We start from the raw sequence: 21117 nt of genomic DNA, 5'->3' as shown, positions 1-21117 counted from the left end.
ATTAATCGTGAAAATAGACGAATCCCTCGTGAAGACAGCGAGGATAAATACGACGAAGATAGAGACTCTTAATCAACAAATAAAAAATTCTACGCGAATTTTCAACATTTAGTTCAAAGATTTACCACACGTTGTTAAGAAGATAAGTAAAACTGAACTAGAAAGAAAATAAAATTGTAAAGCTAATACATCACTACTAGAAAAAGGAACGAATAGTAGTCAGAGGGAAACAACTAGTTCGTCCATCCGGTCCGACGACCTAGACCGAGTGCCGAGACGACGGGTTACGAGAGGCCTTCACCTTGACCTTGAAGAGCACCGACCGTCCTAGCAAAGGTGAACCGGACAGACAAACCGAGAGGAGCTTTTACCTGTCTTGTGTCTGCTCAACTCGCCACGTAAGTATAATGCACGATTTCCGTGCTTATGTAAGTCGAAACATTTTTATCACGTACACGTCATCATCGCGGCCAGAGTCTTACCATTGCCTGCCTCTTCCCCACCCTTTGCCCGATAACGTTGTTCTATGCATCGGCATTTGCGCCATGTTAATACGATCTTACTGTTCATTCTGCTACATGTGACCTTCATTAGCAATTCACTGAATAATGGTTTCTAATTACGCTGATTGAGAGTAATATATTTGTATTTCATTTACTGCCGAGTTACGCGTTAGCTTGGCATTCTTCCCCTTCTAATCGAGCCATCCTTTGTAATTGGTTTTAAATAAGCGACTAAGCAACACAGAGCCACTCTTCATGTTGGTAGAGTTTTAATTAGAATCGCACGTTTACAGTCAATGATAGATTCCAATTGACCGTAATAAACCTTTTAAAATAACTTCTGACAATTATACGCTAATTTAGAAGAACGAATCAGTCGATACAAGTAACGCTTCGCTGGCCGTCATTGATTGAATCATTACGATCAAGATCTTCTATAATATTCCTATCGAGCCAAGTTATCGAAACTTTCTACAATTATCAATTATCCGCAACGCATTTATCCACGAATGTGCCTAGTACCATCTAATAACATTTCTTACATTGGTTTGAAAAAAAAATGGCTATCGGGATAAAATTTCTTTTAACGTCTGACGGACCTCAAACACCAGTTGTCGAGTCACACTCGCCCAGCAGCATTCCATTTTCAGGGTCATCGGCAATTTTCGCATGTTTCAATCACTCGATTACGCGTCCCCATGATTTCGTTAGTATGTTACGGAACTAATTACCATCTACATTTCGTTAGTATGTTACTTCGGCAAGTTTTCCTGATCGGCTGCAAACAAATTAAGAACAAACCGTATGGTATCAAACGGCCACGTACCGATACGTTATCAAGCAACCATATGTCGCCCGAAAGAAACTCGACTGATATCTTCAATAAATGTAAATAAAAAGATAACCATGATTCATAATCGTACAACAAAAAATCCTCGATTATTTTAAATTAACTTTCAATGGTGCGCATTTTGTATGCGGAATTTTAATTCAAAATTATGTCACCTCCGAAGAATCGCCATTTGTTACATAATTACACTGGGTCTTTACGTAGATTGATATTTTTATGGAAACAGCTAAAGAGATGGAATTTACAGACAGATTTGTTTCATGTACTGAATATCGTCACGGATGCCATATTCCGGACATTCTATGTATCCTTTACATTGTATACATTCTATGCATTTTTGCAATTTTAATTTTCCTAATTACAACAATTCGGATATCTTATATATCTTTGCATATTATGTACGTATATATCTATGTGTATATCATCGCATATATAAATTTTCTATAAATGAATAAATCTTCATAAATACCCTAAGCTGAGTGGTACGTTTAAATTAACCAGAGATAAAAAGAAAAGAGAGAGAGAGAAGGAGAATTATGTCACGAATCGTTTTTTCCCAGATATGGTCAGAATGCATAACTCGAAAGAAGGGAAACTTGAGGAACGACTTTCTTCGAGACGTTTCAAGAGATTTCGTTCCTTTCAAGGAAGTAACGACAAGATGCGCGTCGACATTTCGCGAAATCGGACAAGTGCTCGAGAAGAGTCGAGTTACTCTCACGATACGACGCACGATGCTCCGTGTCTAACTCACGGAAGACCACCCATAAACTGGACAAACGAGTCGAAAGGGAATTGAATCTGAACAAGTAATTAGCGCTGTAGTCGTTCGCCAAAGACTCTCCTCTATCGTTTCGTTCGCACGACTCTTTTTCTCTCGGACAATATATATAGCCCATAATCTACTTTTCTTCTAATATCGCACGCAAGCTTGCCAAGTGTCTAGATGATTAACGATACCGCGATATGCATCAACGGTGAGCGATTTGCAGCAGCACGCTAGAATCGAGCATGGTAAATCGTACAGAACGTGGACAGGGAGGTAATGAGCTAATTCCATCACTAAGTTAAGCGACCAAACGCAAGAAATGCCGGACAGTCGAGTAATTTTCTTTGATCGTTCCTGGAATTCTTACGACGACCATCGTCGAGAAAATATGAGATACCGTCACCTTCCATGCATACAGTGTCCTTGAGCAGCGTTCCAGAACTAACCTTTCCCAGTATTGTGAGAGCAATACTTGGAAAATTGCGACCACGACTCTTATACAGCAGCTTACCAAAGCATTCGGACATTCGTGAAATCTTTTATGAATATATATGTCGGAGCGCACATTAGAATTAGGGTTAGGGGCGTGAAACGAATCTTCGTTTGGGTTACACGTTGTCGTTATGCAATGGAGAAGACATTGACTAGTGCAAATACGATTATCATAGAACCGGACAAGTAACCGTGGTAATTAGATACTCGAGAAACTAATGACAATGATCCTAGGTTCAATAACGAATCCGCGGTCGGCGGGATGATAGATGAACGTATTCACAAAATCTAAGTCGGATGCGTGATATTCACTGGTCGCAAAGGGTTACTCCTTTCATCAGTGAGACCGCGAACGAGAATGCCTTTCCTCTCCCGATGATGCCACAGAGGAAAACTATAATGGGGTGTGTCTAAGGACACGAGGTCATCGGATTCGTCGAGAAAAGCCTTCGTTCAGAAAGTAAGGGAAATTGGCGTTGCTGCTAATTGGTCAATCTCCATATCGGTGGTTAGAAAAGGATGTTAGCCGCCCTCGAGGGAAAGCTGCTAGTGGGAGACGCCACTAGTTGAAAAATATGTCTCCCCTATCTTCCCGTAGTTGGGACAAAGACTGTTTGTCTGTTTGAAGGACTTTAGTTAACTAAACCTTAAGATTTATAACGGGCTCTCGGGCTAGCCGAACATGTCCTGCGGAGACGCATCGACATCTGGCAATCATCTTACTCGAAGAATAGGGTCTGCACGTGGCGAGCCACGGGACAGAAACCGTTGGAATGTTTATTGTCTCGTGTCGCCCCGAATATTTCTTTTAAGGAGAGCTATAGAATTACTCCATACCTTGTTAGGCAAAACGTTCATCCCGTGACCGCGGCTACGTTCGGCGACTGACTGTCGCCTCGAGCCCAAGCTCATTATCACAACTCTCGAACAATTACAATCGGATTGAATAACTACAATTGTTCAATTACAGACTCTGGTGTTCTTTCATCTCCGACATATATATATATATATATATATATATATATATATACAGATGTATTACGTATATTATACGAAACATTCTTCAAATTCATTGCATTTGATTGGAAGGTAAATTTGGAAAACAGTCTTTGCAACGTCGTTCTGTACTCTTCGATTTATGGAGTTGATCAATGTCGCTTCTGAACAAGTGAGGCCAATCCTTAGCAACAGGATCATGACAGTCACATACACATACAAAAGCCTTCTATGCTAATTGCTACCACATGCTACCACCGCAGATCGTACATTCGTAGATTACACTCGATATAAAACCGATAGAAAAGAAAAAAGAAGGTAAAATCGAAAGTTGCTGTGTATCGATCGGAATGGAATGCGATGGAAATAGTTGTTGGATGTTGATCGAAATAAAATAGTCAAGACGTCGGCAGTACGCGAGGCAAATTAGCATGTCGCTCATTGACATCGAGGTATATAGGTTGAAGCATCGTATCGTGGCGATAGCGAAGGCAGTCACACCCTGCTGACTAAAGTGACGTTAAGTAGGCCTTTGCATTTAACATCATTGGCCTCCACACGTCGCGGCATTGGCTGGCTGAGTAACTCGCTCGTTCCAGCCATTCTACGGAGTTCTGTGTCTGTCAGGTTTATGTAATCGGGTAATGGAACGTGGGCGAGGTCGTCCATCCTGCCTTTCCTCGCGTCTTCGACCATATTACGTGAAACGTCGATGGACGCCTGATGGATTCGTTCTGGTCAACGAGAAGTGTGAAGAACCCTTCAACAACGATCATTACAAATACCGGTGCTCGTTTGACACGATTCCCGTGTCTTCACAGTGAGAAACGATGTTGTTCATCAGACGTATAAAAGACAACTAAAACCGCATTCTTCGATAAACTAGCGATTCTTTGTGGTTTCTCTGCCTAGTGTTTCTACATAGTAAGATTGCTGTCACCGTGATGAAACTGTTGGTCGAATCATTTGTGTACAGATTAACACACCGACGTATGTTCCAAATACCATTTAGTCATATTCCATCTACGTTACCGAATAAGCAATTTCGCGGAGCACAATGGAAATCCACCAAGGTGAACGACCTAGCCGAACCGCTGTCGATATCTAGAAAACCGTTCTCAGAAGTTTCCTCGTTTGTTAGCATTCGATCTGCAATGTCGATTGCACAAGGGTCGGCCGAGGAGAAAGCCTCGAGGCAAGTTCGTGTACACGTGGGTGGTTTCGGAGTCTCGAACGCCGATTAGAGAATTAGGTGTCTTATTGTACCGGGCGAGTCGTTTAACCCCGGCACTAGTCGATTATCGACGAACCAATCGCGTATTTATCGGAACGTGTTTAACCATACGAAACGTCCAAACAACATCTGATAGCATCGACTTGTCGCCGTTAAGAATCAATGAGATTTTTAAGCATCGCCGACTACGTATCTTTATCTCTGATCTGACGCACGACAGGCCACCGAACATAAAAAGGATACCAAAAACACAGAACAGGACCAATGAACGATACCATTTGGAACTATACGAAACCGCATTGATAAATAGCTGTTTCTAGAATTATCTTCAGATGCACGCAATTCGAAAAACAGATCAACAAGAATAAAACGTAGTTAACGTGTCCGTCAGCGAAACCGTGTCGTTTCAGTTTATCGATGTTAATTACAGTTATAACTGACGATCTATCGGAAATCGTGATCTATAAATGAAGGTCATAAATCGAACACGTCGTTCGAGCGACCGCCTATTTATCGAGACACTTTAATTAATCACGCAGAGTGCCTCCAATCATAGCAATGTATGATTAAATGAAAATAAGCTAGAGAACTGGCATAAGAGAACAAACGTCCGTGGCGATGCTAATTAAGCCATATAGAGGAACGATAACGTATCCTGTTCCAAATATTGCCACTGTCTCTACGAATCTAAGCTCACAGACACTCCGTCGAGAAAAAGCACGAAAGCCATTCGGGCCGCGCGCGCGAGCTTGCCAAGCAATTAAAAGGAATTTAACGAGCCCCTTATCTTCGAGCGGAGTGCGATTCAGAAAATTAGTCGGACACGCTTAAGGAAGCTCATCGTTTCCGCGGGAAGTTTAATACCTCTCTACCACGAAATTGAAGAATTCCATCGGCGATTGACCTTCCTTTTCCCCTTTCTGTACTCCTCGTGCATATATACGAACACGTCACGGTGGAGTCTAACTTATTCAACGTGGAAATAATGGAAATAATTAAAGTTCTTCTGTTCACGGATACTAATGAGTAGCCGAAACGGCTTGCTGCGTCTTTTAATATGACTCTGGCCGTGTATCTCGCTCGTGATTCGCGCGGACACGTTTTAACAAGGTCGTTCTACATACAATTATTACGTGTTTTTACTAACAAGCTTACTAACAACTATCCATCGTCATTTATAAACCTATATATTACACGTACTTTTTTATCATATTATCGAACGTTATCGACTAAATAGCGAGATACTATAATCAAAGGAAATTTCAATCAAAATATGTGATAATTCTATATTCGTACGTAATAATTCTTGGAAATATCGTGCACAAACTGCTTACGATTTTTCCAAGATACTACGAGTCTTTCGACAACTCTAATTTACCAGTAAATAATGTTCGTAGCCGTTCAGTCGGATAAATTGATTTAAGATATGGACTCGATTGGTATTTGTCCATTTTCATTCCTTGTTTCCTAACTTGGTGCGCAATGCTTGATCAAGGAGAAGGTAATTCTGGCGTGCTTTTGGTGTTAAAGATCGATACCAAAACGCAATCAGGGTACGATTAGCCGTCCGTACGTGGGAGCTGTTCAAATATAACAGCGAGAAATTATTGGCCGAGATAACAGGCTGCACAGTACCGTTTTCCCCGGCATGGATTCTGCGATTACCGATACGAACTTAAGATCGGTGGCGCACCTCCTATCGTGAGAAACTTTCTCAGGAATTAAGCCTTCTCCCTCGACCTGTACGCGAGTGTCACGCCGTCTAGGTGTCCCACCTGAACACGCCTATCCTTCAACCTCGAAAAACCGCAACGAGATGCTTGCAAATTGCGTTCGTTAACCCTCTTTGCACCGGTATCAGCTTCGATCTAGCTATCTCGGTCGGCTTGGAATTAAACCCTGTGAAATGTCCTCGGCATGGGAACGAGGCATCGTACCGATCTCGCGTAACGTTTTATTCGTTGCACCGTTGAAATTGTCAAGACTCGTTTAGACGACGGCGACGGAATTCTGTCACGAAACGATGAACGCGTTAATCGTCGTGCTAATAGCACACCGTATTGAGGCGCTGTCATCGAGAACCGAGGCAAAAAAGAGAACGATTTGTTTTTCATCGTGGTCGATTCGCAATGTAGCGGATGTAAACATCGCGTAAAACGAGTAAAATACAAGTTTAATTCCCGTGACCGAAAGCGGTCGAGTACGAAATATTAACACAGTGCAAGATCTCCTTATCCTCGAATCATCGGATTGCTCGTTGCAAGAATCACTCGATCCTCGAGGATCACCATACGTGGCGATAATTACATTAATTTTCTTCACGCGGCATGAGCTCTCGTATAAACAAACAGAAAAACTTGCAGCCAAGATGAAACTTTAATTAGCGAATCTCAGCAACTGGATCTCTCGTTACGAGGAATAGAATGGAAGCAACAACCGATACGAATTACCGTAACTTACGACTTGCCGATACGAAAAAAGGCACGGCCAGTTTTTATGTGAGACGATTATATACATTATACGTATTAAACTCACCGCGCGCAAGACTAAGTTTACACTGAAACCATCGTTGGAAGATCAGCTTTTATTTGCTTACCTGAAATAAACAAAACATATTTTGATTAACACGTACACAATAATCAAGATTAGAAGAATAATAAAACATTCGACTTAATAAACAACTCGAACTAGCCAACCAATCAAACAGCCATATATCGCGGAACACCACATCGGATCACCATGCTTGATAAAGAGTAACGCCTTTCGCGGAGCCTAGAAAGCCTCGACCATCCCATTAGAAACGCACGAAAACAGTCTCAATAACGCCAATTAATAATACCACACGGAACTTTCTATTATATATTACTGACGAGGCTAACCGGTAACCCTAACGTGATCGTGACCGCGATTTCTACGCCAAGTTTTCTGAGAAACGACACAATCCGCCTAATATGATATACATAGGCACTCGCCGATTTACCCAGCTAAGTTTATGCATTTCTACGAACGTCGGCTTGAAGCGGATCTCCGTGATCTTCGTGTATCGTATCGTTCCATACACGGCGATCAAATCATCGTAAAAAGCGTACAACGTACCAATTCAGTTTAGTTTCACGCTACGCTTCGTCGTGTATACGGGTAGCCTCCGGAGAAATATATGCAAACTCGAGGAGTCGATTTGTTCGATTTCCGGATTCGATATCTATACCGATTATTTTTTTTTTTTTTTTTTTTTTTGTGGCAATATCGCACACGCATTACACTACGAAGATGGAATCAAGCGTAGCTATGGTCGAAACGATTACAGTCGATATATCAATGATTGGTCTCGATATTCCCCGTCCGTTTTCTCCGTCACGCGATATTACCGCCTCTGGCTACCGAATTAACATCAGTAAAAATGTCCGATCTTTTTTTGAAAATATGAAGATACCATTGAATATCATTTTACATTAATAAAACTGAGAGGCTCGAACGAACTCTATATAATGGCAAGTTTTATTAACTACCGCGATATTGTACACTTATATGTAGATACATATTAATACATTTCGTGCCAGGTAAATGAGAATATTTGTTTTTCATACAATCAGTTTGCAGCTAGTAACATAAAAGTATATCTTCCTCCTATTGATTGAAATATTTTTTGTAAAGAGTAATTATCAATTTAAATATAGAAACTTTCTTCTCAAATACATGACATTTTACGTAATAGGATTAAGTAAAGGAATATACACATGAAAAACACGTACGTTGCGTGACCGACGCGAAACATCTACATAATTTGCATTTCCTTGCAATACTTGATTACAGCTCGTATTCATTTGCGCTTCGCATATACTGCATATACAATCGTATATTTTATCCTTTCATTAATTTGTTAAACATCTGGAATCTTCATCTTGTGAATTGGATAATATGGCAATCAATTTAGATTTGTCTAACAATGAAAGAAACTACCTACTGCAGTCTAGTACACACGAACGGATCTATATAATTTTGTAACACGGCGTAATAGCATATTAACTGCGCACATAATTATCTACGTATATAGATACAATTTGAACAGTCAACGGTAATTTTCATGTTGCAGTTAAAAGAATGAAATTTTTGCATGATCTTAATTCGACGGTCAAAGACCGTACGTATAAATGTGATATTTATAAAATTTTATTTGCTTTATAAATATGATATTTCTTTCCATTCGTGGTAAATTCACCTATCGACTCTGGCCAGCCTGAGACTTTGTAGACCTCGAATACTCGTTTGTTCGTAGCGTTTCGTGCTCGTTACATCTTGCCACGGGTCACGAAGGCGTAGAGCAAAACGGGGAATGATGTAACGCAAAAATACGAGCGCGAACGAGGAGCGGGCACTCGCGGCAAATTAGTCGGCTTCTAACGAGAGAGGCGCAGCAATTTGTTGAGCGTTCCACGCAAATAGCTGTGCGAATAGGTCAGCCGTGTAACGCGAGTGCCGACCAGCCACGCAACGCTCCGCGAGATCGGGCTACGTAAAATCGATTTATTATCGAAAACACGTCAAAGACCGACGGCCCGTTCGAGATTCCTCGATCGACTAATGCCATTTATATTCCGTCTCTTTTTCACTCCTTCTCTCGGTATTTAAACTTTCGGAGAGAAACCCCAGATTGCGCAATTGCAATTAATTAAAGCGCGCCGCGTTGGAGAACCATTAGGACGAGCGATCATACCGTATTTCGTGAAGAAATAGATTCGATGGAATTTTGTTACGTCGACGTGTGTTTCACCGGACACGTTTCTAAAATTTCCTCGCTTCTCGAGCGTAGTTTAGCTTAGCTCGCTATAATTGAATGCAGATTTACACCCGGCTCGGAATTAACGTGCAAACTCGAGTAATTGTTTGCAGGCATTTGCTAAATGTTGTAGCAATATCGTTGAAATACATGATTAGAGCGGACACGTGATTTACAAGTGACAATATTAGAGTGTGATTTAGCTACGATACGCGAAATACGTAATATTTGTAGATAATAATGAAAAGGGGAAACTAATCTAATTCGAATCTAAGTCAGACACAAAGTACGAGACCACAGTGACATAAGAGTATGATAACTATTGCTCAATATGTGTGCCAAGTCTCTTCCATGTATATAGTCGCAGTTGATTCAATTCAATTCCTACAGCTGAAATTATTTATGCAATATGGGAAATTTAAATAATTTTTCTAGTGACACAATGGAAGAAATTTCAGGAATTAGTTTTCGAACACGTATGAAATATTTTTGTTTTTGTTTTTATTATGAGTTAAAAAATGTTGTTAATATATCCTATTATTTTAGTAAACATCAAAAGCATTTAACTCTACAATAAGAAAGAAAGTAAAGAAGATAATCATAGTAGCGATATTAAAATCACAATATTATACAGTATTTACGTAATATCAAAACGTATCAGATTTAAACGAAATTTCGAGTGTCCGAAAAATAGCAAATTCTGTATGGATCTATTATATAAACCTTATCTAATTATGTAAGCTTCTCCCTGGTATAACAGAGATTAAAATACTCAAATAGCGTACATAGAAAAAAATACATTCTTTGTAAAAGAAACTGCTACAAAAAAAATAACTGACCTTTACAAGAGATCATGGTTGTGAAGTAAAATATTTATTATTCAGCAGTCTTTGATCGGGACTTTATATAATCTTCTTTAATAATATGTCTGACAATTTCGTGAATTCCTATTGACTTTGTAAACCGTTCTGTAGACCGTGAAACAACATCGACTGTCATGCAGCGAAATCGCGAAGCTTCTGACACGCTGCACGCCGAAAAGAGGAAAACATTGCCCGGAAACGAAATCATATTGCCTCGCTATACGATGACCCCGATCATAAACAAAACATGATCGTAACGAAGATATCTCGAGCGAATATCTGCAAACTGTGTCTTATTCGTACTTTCGGCTTCAGCTTAGTCCACAATGGTCATATCGTAGTGATTTTCACTTCACAATTCCTACCGAAAACCTTCCAAAAATTACACATGTGAACCTTACTCGAGAAATACTCGGATAAGGTACATATATTGTAGTACGTGGAATACAAAATGTTTGGTCTGGGTGTGTTTTCTTGGGGATACCTTAGGTCGCCAAAGCCAAGAAGGAGGGTCATTTTTTACAAAAATGAACGATTTTAAAAATTCGACAGAGTAAGCCGTACAATCGATTAAGAGTACCAAATTCTAAAAAAGATACTGTCCATATCCATGAGAACATCACGCATCAATAGGTCATTGATTTTCGAGATTAGCCGACCGAACTTACCGGGAACTTTATTTTGTACTATATACATACTATAGATCGTACGAATCAAAATATGGATATGTTAATATACGTGCACCGATGTATTAAATTAAAAGTTACCGATTAATACACGGATATATTAATTACACGTGTAATAGAGACCTCTAATTAAAATCCATAAACTACCAATTTATTTATGCTACAGAATGAATGTAACTATACCCTATGGAAATTGGAGAGTTTACTCTTTAAAAATTCTTCAATTATTAATATTTACTTGCTATAAAAACCGTAACTATACGCTTTTCTATACCTGACACTTTTACCAACGTTCTTAAAACACGTGGTTATAAGAAATATATTTACAAGTGACAATATTCCAATAGACTTGAAGCACGATACATGAAATACATAACACTTGTCAATATCGCTTTTCTAAACGATCTAATGTAATTTGATTCTAAGTTATAGACAAAATACGACACTGACATTGCGCTGTAACAATTTGTAGCCTTTTATACGTTTGTCTGGCTGCTTTCAATCACAGATACATACATATTTAACGCCACTCACATGATTCATGATACGTGTTTCTAATATTCAATTACGCGGCGTGAAGTCACTGATTACGCCGCGGAACGCGCGCACATTACAAAGTACGGAATAATAATTCTCTTCTGGCCAACATCCGCTCGCCACAGCTCGCGTGTGGGACGCGTTACCGCGAGAATCGTTTCCGCGTTTCGGCCCGTTGCCAGTTATGCAAATGCAATTAGAGTAACGGACAGATGACAATCGAGTGCAGAAATTAATCAGATCTCGATTAATCAGATGACTTTTAGTCACCGATCGTATCAACTGAGGATAGTTCATGGACAATACTTCAATTATTGCGATTCAAAGGGTTATCTGAATAATCTTTTGACTCAAATTGGAAATATACTGTTACCTTGAAGTGAAAGATTGGTAATGTTATATTAGTCAAAATGATTAATTCGCAATTTTTCCTAAAAATTTTGTAAATTTAAGATGGTGTATTTCTGGAGATTCTTTAATGGGACATATTATCAAGCAGAGGAAGGTAATTGAGGAGCTCGTGACAAAAGCGGCTCTTGTCAAATTTTGTGACTTGGAGAATAACGTATTCTGTTACACAGAAGTTGAATTCACAAGAGATAGTATTTTATTGAATTAGAATTACCTTGTTTTATACAAATTTTTGTCATGGGATCCATAACTTTAAGATTTATATGTTTAAATATAGTTCTCCCGCGACATAGTTATAAATACCTACTGGTATTATAAGAATTATATAATAAATATAATTTTAAATAATATAATAAATATTTTGTTAAAAGAAAAATCGAAATATGTATTTCAGAAACTATAAATGCTAGAGTATCTTTTGTTTTCTTACAGAAACACGAAATAGACCAGTTTGTCTCAACGAGGAAGCAATTTAAAAATTAATTCGTTCGTCATTTCTCGTAAGAGGACAATACATTTTAACACAATGAAAGAGTACATTTGTTGAATTTAATTTTAAATTATAAGTGCACAAAAATGTACTTTGTACCGTGTCTGACTGACAAAATTCAATACAAAACGAGTCTATTGTATACAGAAAAAGAATCTATGCTTCTCGTTACATTATGCAGTATGCAAAATTCATACTTTAGCCATTGATAATTCTATCAATGACTACTTTATCTGGGATCGATAGCACATACAACTGTGATGTATCCTTCTGGTTACCACTTAGAATATTTAGAAAGAAAAAGTATGGTTCGCATCAACCTTACACCCAGTCGCCGATTAAATCATGCTTTCGGCCAGGTCCGAGCCAAATTTACAGTGGAGAATTTACATGCGTTCAAAGGGATTTCGCTTATCGGAAGAAACACGACGAATGCACGAGAGGATTACCGAGATAGGAGAAAATTGAAGAAAGGTAATATAAAGCTAGAAGGAAGAAACGTCCGCGGAGGCTCTCCACTTACCGAAGCATTTCAACGGTGTAATCTATGATCTCGCGAAATCTAGACTATCACGAGAATGGCGCATACAAAAGGAAAAGGCAGCTGTACTTTTCTGGCCTAGCCTGAAAAGCACGAGGAACAATGCCCCGTGAATCGCGGCGCGACAATGCACGCGTAGAATGCTTTGGCTCTTTCTAGATTTTGGTTTGTCGTATCGTAACGCTGCCAGCGTGCGGATCTGGATCAACGTATATTGTACTTATACTTATTTAAATATATTTCTATTAAACGTTCATTCACGCGTTGTTCTAGCGGATAACCTCAACACGCTTCAAGCTGCTTATAGAGCAACTACAATTTTTTTGTTAGTATTAGTGCTTAGTACCAAGCACCAAGCACCAAGCACCAAGCACCAAGCACTAAGCACCACGCACCAAGCACTATAGTACTTTAGTACTTTAGTATTCAGCGCTTCAGCACTTCAACTCTTCAGTACTTCAGCACTTCAGTACTTCAACTTCAACTTCAACTTCAACTTCAACTTCAACTTCAACTTCAGCTTCAGCTTCAGCTTCAGCTTCAACTTCAACTTCAACTTCAACTTCAACTTCAACTTCAACTTCAACTTCGACTTCGACTTCGACTTCGACTTCGACTTCGACTTCGACTTCGACTTCGACTTCGACTTCGACTTCGACTTCGACTTCGACTTCGACTTCGACTTCGACTTCGACTTCGGCTTCGACTTCAGTACTTTGGTGCTTCGGTGCTTTAGTACTTTGGTACCTTGGTGCTTTGGTGCTTTAGTACTTAGTGTTTAGTGTTTAGTGTTAGTGTTAGTGTTAGTGTTAGTGTTAGTGTTAGTGTTAGTGTTAGTGTTAGTGTTAGTGTTAGTGTTAGTGTTAGTGTTAGTGTTAGTGTTAGTGTTAGTGTTAGTGTTAGTGTTAGTGTTAGTGTTAGTGTTAGTGTTAGTGTTAGTGTTAGTGTTAGTGTTAGTGTTAGTGTTAGTGTTAGTGTTAGTGTTAGTGTTAGTGTTAGTGTCAGTGTCAGTGTCAGTGTCAGTGTTAGTGTTAGTGTTAGTGTTAGTGTTAGTGTTAGTGTTAGTGTTAGTGTAAATAGCACGAGACTTAAAGGACAGTGTTGTCTCTGTTACAAAAACACGCACGTTTCATGTTAATTGGTGAAGTAACTTTACATGTGAGAACGACGAATATAATTTCTCTTTAATTGACAGAACTGCTGATCTGTTCAAACTCTAACCTTAAAGACGAGTATCTATTTAGAAGCTACATGAGGAAAATATAATAATACGAATACATAATGATGATGACAGGATAAAATTACACACCGTTGCAGTTTCACGTAAGCAACGGGTAGATGCCGGCCTCAAGATAAAGCTACCACGAATCGCGACAATCAACGAACAAATATTTGATTTTACCCGTCAAACATGACGGAGCGTACCAAGAAACGATACCACGAGCACGAAGCCTTTTGATACATTCGAAAGGTGAACACGATGCAAAGCACAAATTTGGAACCAGCCTTCCGATGTGTAAAAATCTTCACATTCCCAAAGTACCAGTACAAGTACAGAAAGGAAAACAAGGCGCCAGCTGTGCTTCGATCCAAAGCCGTTAGAACAATGCTAAGTAAACGTAACAATACGACCAATTCTGTGCTTGCACAAACGAACGACATGAAACGTGTTCCTTTGAGCAAACGATGAACATGTACGGGGATGGAGGAAGAGAAACGTTTGGGTTTTTAAATGTGCAGTACGGCTTCTGTTATTGACCTAGGCCACGACTTATGAACACGCCTTGCGGCAGCATGCGTCACTCATCGAGCAGGGCACGTGCGACGTCTTTGAATAATCGCTAGGGTGGATTACGAGTTATTCGTGCGATGTGTCGTTGTGACCATAGGGCAATGAGCCAAAGACCACTGATTCACTTATCTCGCAAGATCTTGCGTTCAAACGTAAAATGCAAGATAGTTTGCTTGATGATTCATTTGCGAATCTGTACGGTCACTTCGTTAAGCTTCATTTACAATGATTCGTTTAATATTCAGAACACTTACAAATGCAAGTAAAATTTGTTAATTTTGCTACTGCATTACACGATCAGTGTTTAATTTGAGAGAAACTAAGTGGTTAATACTTTTGCTGATATTGACGTATAAACTACATCATTTCGATCATTTAACAATACGCAGTTGTGTTGATGCAATTAGTGCGATTTTTTTTCTATTTATAGAATAATTTAGAAAGACAATCGACAGTATATTGGAACAAACGTTATTGCTTAAAATAAAGACACATCCCTAATGAAAAAGATACAGGATGATTCTAAAAAGGAAGTAGCTGTATTTTGAAATTTCATCTAGTTCGACTCATTTAAAGCGGAACGCTAGTTTTTAGTTAATCCCATCAAACGATTCGCCACGTTTACCGAACCATTTTCATGCTTTCTATAGTTAAAAAAAAATTTCGGGTCAATTGCTGAAGCACGTGTCCGGGTTGTGAAAGCGGCGGAAGCCATGTCGGAACCACGTCGAAACGCGACAAAGGATCTCGCCTTGCTGCCGCCTTAAAAAGCACGATAATATCAAGGAGACAACAGAGTACGGACATATGGCCTTTGTTCCACCGTGAAACCAGTTCTCAATGCAACGTACAAAGAATTTCATCGTGAAATCGATTAGTCGGTAAATGGTCTTTGCCTGATTCGTACCTCGTAACAATGTCACTAGTGTCACGGTGGTTCGGAGCGCTAAATAGCTCGTGGAATTTTTATCATCGCGGTGAATTAAACGGCAGGACGCTCGTTTCGTGTACCGTTGTCTGTTCTGTACAATTTAACGGAATAATCCATAGGACCGGTTGAACATTGCGAGACTGCAAACTCGCCGCGACGAATTCAAACTGAAAGTTTCTCGACCAGTTTGCATAAAAACTTCCGCTCTGACAATAACGGTCGTTCGCATAATTATTCTACCTTTTTCCTCCATTTTCTATCGAACAGTGAACATATTATTATACAAGGAAATAGCTAGATTCTTCGAAAACATCGATCGTGTTTTCTAGCACGTGTTTCCATGAACTTTGCGTTATATTCAGCAATTTTCTAAAGAGAGAAGGAACGTACGTGTGTTTTACGTACGTGAAGCTAGAGAACAGTTGCAAAAACTAGCGAACGATCGATAGCAGCATTACAAAGTTACCCTATAATAAACGTTCAGGGAACGTGAAACGTAACGTTTGTTTGCTACTTACGTTGCATTAATCATGCCTCTGCTACTTTTAGTGTCATTGGAGAAAATAATTGTGTCACACTGCGTGAATATGCAAATTGATATGATATGAAATTGGTATGAAATGATAACTAGGTCTCGTTATAGAACAGCTAAGTTAAAAAGAAACGGTAATCCATTTACACGAAGGTTTGTTGTGTATCACATACCTAAATCAGTTTGACCGTAGTCAGCAAGCATCGCCACGACCATTGCGAGCACTCACGAGTCTGCCTGGATGAACTGTTTCACACCAAACATCGTTTAAAATCGAACGTGACGACGAATATAACAATTGTAACTAATCGAAATATCTCGTCGAGAGGAAAGAGGAGACGAAAATCCCGATGACAGCAACTGATTGACCGAAAAAGGTAACTAGGACAAATTGAATATTAAAGACGGATTGAACGTAAGCGATGAATCATCTGCCTAGAATAACGTGTAGGCACATATTGTCATAGAAACTCTACGTCCGACAGTTTCTTCGTTTTCCATTATCGACTCGAACAAATACCTCTCCGAAATAGCACAAACTCGTAGATCGCGATAACCTTAGGTCTTTGCAAACGATTCTTCCTTAAGGAACAAATAATGGCACGAGGTTAGAGATCAAGAAGCCGTGTCTCCTCTTTCCTTGCGGAATAGGACGAGTAACATACGCGGAAAAATAACGTCGAACATGTGCCGTACCAACAGACGACTACTTTCTCGATTGTCTCGCGTGTCTCGAGAATGCGAGAGCGGGAATTCCGTCGGCTCGCGTCCTTGACTTTCGCGTGGAAGACGCGTAACTGGTTCGTCCCGCTCGTCCAGGATCGCGATGAACGAGATTCGTTCTACGACTGCGTGAAGCTGAGTGCGGCCTCCACGATGAATCAACCCCCTTCCCTCATGTCGAGTCGATGCACCATGCTTCCCCCTTCCTCTCTTTCGCCTTCTCGCCACCTCCACCCCCCCATAACCGCTTCGCGGACCTCTACTCCGCCCCTTCACCTTCGCGATTCTTTCACCGTCTTAGTAAACGTACCAACGTGGCCGTTGCGTCGCGACGCCAGGCGTCCGACCAACCAACACAACCCTGCTCCAAGAACCACGAAAACATAAATATTTCCCGTATACCTTTAATTTATTAATCGGAGAAGACGAATTAACTCGCCGCCCGATTTCGCTCAGTTTTCTCGAAGATAACGAAGGCCATAAAATAAGTCTATTTAAAAATAGAATTGCCTTCCTATCGCCTGTAATTTCTTTATTTATAGATGTCCTATTTTTTTACTGTGTCGTTTCATATTTGTTTTAAACAAATTACGTTCCATTTACATTTAAAAGAACTGAAATTCAACTAAAACTGATTTTCTTTGGTATCTATGTATTGATTCCATAATTGTAATAATGTCGACAGTGACGAGGGAATCCGTTTAACAGATTAATCCACAAATTCCTTTAATGTTCTACTACTCATTCACTTTTCCCCTCGCACGTCAAACACACGCACACCTATACATATATCTAGAGACGGAGGTAACTGAATGTCTGCCAGGATCAATGAACCGTTCAACAATTGTTTCGCCTCCAGCGAAATCATACGACGCATAGAACAGCTATCGATTCTCTAATAAACGAGAAACATTTATAATTCTTCGATGGGCTATTAAAATTGCCAAAAGTCTAAGAATCTAATACTCGATCGAGTAGCACACAACGCAATAGAAACTTTAGATGTATTTATTCGTCATATTCCAATGCATTATCCTGAATTTCTAATAAAGTAAATTAATTGTTGTAAGTTTCTTAAATCGCTCCTGCACTGTTCGAAGGAAGCGTTGGTCCTCTCTAGCGTTACCCATACGCACCAAACATTGGAAAGGTTACGGAAAAAGCCAATTGAGATAATTCAAGACAGAACATTACTGGCGGAATTTCTGTCAGGCCGAGTGCTATAGGAAGACGAGGGAAGGATGCATACAGAAGGTACGAAGGTTGCGTACCGTCTGCGGATGCAGGCAGCTCTTCTTTTTTCAGTCGAGCCCTGGGACATCGTGTGACGACACTAAACAGGCAACGTGCCAACGACTGAGTCAAGCAATGCGTCAAGAACGCGCGCAGGAAGCACCTAAAAGTTGGAGAATCGTGGCCCCGTCCCTACGACACGCGACATCTGGTCGGTTTTACGATTCCTAGGAATTTTGTATCGCCAGCCCTAACGAAATATATGTATATCGTGCACGATATATATACATCGATTTTAAACAAAACGTCACGTTGCCGGAGAAAAATATTTGTACATTGAAGTTAAGTATGCTCGAATATAACGCGAATGCTTCTTCTATTCACATTCTGACTATCCACCGGCGAGACTATAATTATCACATGCCTGAGGTTCGTAGGCTAACACGTTCAAATCGCCACTCTTATTCAGCTTTCCCTAAATATAACTTACGTAACGAGAACTAGCTTCAGTGACGCGCGATATCCAAACTTTCCGAAACATAACAGTCACGCAGAATTTTGGCAAAAAATATGATTTCCTCTGCGATGCATTATTTGGACAACGTATAAACTGAGGTTTTTAGAAATATTTATTAATCCTTAAAATCCGTGATTTCCAGCTGAGCTTATTCCTATGACTCGAATTTATTCAACTTCCCGCTATTTTCACGTTCCACGTCAAAGTTACTACCAGTTTCACAGTCATTTTAAATCGATACTAGCTTAATCGACTAGATAATCGTGTACACACTCAGACATGTAATCGATAAAGCGTAGGTTAAACAGAACTTGGTTAAGATCGTTGTAAATTTCCCAACGTTCTTCTGAATCATCCTCTGCAAACAAAAATACATATTGCAATGATAAGACAAACTTTTACGAACCTTTCGCTTCAAGATCATCAAGTAAGAATTCGCGTGGATGACGAATGATTGAGAATAGAGAGGACGTTTCTGCCAGAATAGTGATAGCAAGAGCGACACGATTCAGAGAAAACACGAATAGACTAGGGCCCATGGTGGAAATTTGGCTGCACATGGCAAGAATATATGCTGTACGTGTGAGGTCTCCAAGAGCACATATGATTGAGAAACAAAATCGTTGAAGAGTTGAGAAAGAACCAAAGCTTAAGAGATCCTGGTCGTGTTAATCTGATTATTATTTTCTCAAAATTATTACACAATTCTATACATTTTCGTTGCTTTTCAACGAATATAAAACATTAAATGTATATATTTTTTTCTTTTTTCGATTTAACCTATTGTATTAACTGCGAAGTTCAGTTTGAAAACTCCCTTACGGGGTGCGCAAATAAAATCAAGCAATGACGAGTATACACGTCGACCGCAGAGTAAATGCTCCTATCATAAAATTTAAGAAAAAAGTAAAGCAAAAAGAGGAAGGATTACATTCTTATTGGATAAAATATTAACGAATCATTATTGGAAAAATGTATTGTTATTAAAAACTTAAAAATTGCCAAAAAATTATAAAGTACACAAAACAATTTGAGAAATAGCCGATGCATTGGGGAAAATAATCAACTCAATTTACAAAAAGCAGTACATTATAACCGAGCATAACCGATATACCAAAGAGGATAATCAAATAATCAAACCTTTTTATTTAAGCACACTTTGAGTTTTTATACTAAATGCTAATTTTTTTTTTCTTTTTACACGACGAGTATACACGTCGAACGGAGTTAACTAGTTAAAAAGATACTCGTATCAAAACTCCCATCGAAGCTACGAAATTTGTACAAGTTCCTATTTAATTCTGCATATTTTAATCCCTAAGTGGGCAGTAATTAAACGACAGTCATTAAAGAGTTAAATTGTTATTATCTCCATCTTATCGTTATATGTATAGTTCCTATTTTATATTTAACGAGTGCGAAATCTGTCCGCGGTTCTGCGATCATACAATTTCGTTCCAAGGAGTAACGAACGAATACAGTGGGCCGATGACACAGAAATCGTCAAAATTAAGTCCGAGTTGAACAGACGCAACACGTGAAAACGTGGAGTATATGGGTTTCTCGAGAGACATCGAACTTTTCTCCGACGATTTCTCGTGGGGCCTGGCCATCAAGAGATCGCATCCACGCTGCATACCGCATGATCCACGTGCGTTACCGTGGAAGGAAAGTTCCGGTTAGTCACGTACACTGTGTGACGCATGCGCCAATTTAAGCCGTAATAAATCGTACGAACAGCCAATTTGCTCGTTCTTCTATGCACCGAAGTCAGCGGTTCTTTCTACTTTCTGTAGAAATGACATCGATAATCATCTTATCTGGCTAGACACATTGATATCGAATACACTTCGATCGCGAACACATCGAGCGAATCGTGACGTTGAATTTTTACCACGGTCGCGATGATACTCGAAGAACTGGTATGATAGGCGAGATAAAAAAATCAACTTACGTAAGCAGCGCCTCGATTGAGTCTATTAAACCACAGATTACAAATAATTGTCAATATAAATAAATAATGGATTAATAAGTTATTAACAGTTATCTGATTATACCAGGTCTATTATTATGGAACTCTGTATGTAAGTTTTACAGTAGAAGTACGGTTTGTAGCGTTGCTAAACACTACTCATGTTTATAAACATAAGAGCGGCGAAGAATTTATGGAATAACTTAGTGTTTATGTTTACCGCAAAATACTACATATATTTGAAAAGAGCGTAGTGTATTCTGTTTAC

General features: G+C 39.4%; 1 protein-coding gene across 7 annotated transcripts in view; it reads right to left on the bottom strand.

Moving 5' to 3' along the window:
* Positions 1 to 21117, bottom strand: part of LOC117157590 (uncharacterized) — a 208875-nt gene that overhangs the window by 182607 nt on the left and 5151 nt on the right. For 2 of the 7 annotated variants that reach the window (XM_033335757.2, XM_033335761.2), the window contains exon 1: positions 16578 to 16635. The exons of 4 other annotated variants lie outside the window; for them this stretch is intronic. In XM_033335757.2, coding sequence (XP_033191648.1) covers positions 16578 to 16620 — 43 coding nt within the window. In that variant the 5' untranslated portion in view covers positions 16621 to 16635. Of the gene's footprint in view, positions 1 to 16577; positions 16651 to 17100; positions 17116 to 21117 lie in introns of those variants that run through there. One more of the 7 variants, XM_033335753.2, reaches the window with a different exon arrangement.

This window comes from Bombus vancouverensis, chromosome 6 (assembly GCF_051014615.1).
Source record: "Bombus vancouverensis nearcticus chromosome 6, iyBomVanc1_principal, whole genome shotgun sequence".
Classification (NCBI taxonomy): Eukaryota; Metazoa; Arthropoda; class Insecta; order Hymenoptera; family Apidae; genus Bombus; species Bombus vancouverensis.
Note: the sequence above shows the minus strand (reverse complement) of the source record. Positions and strands in the feature narration are given on the sequence as shown.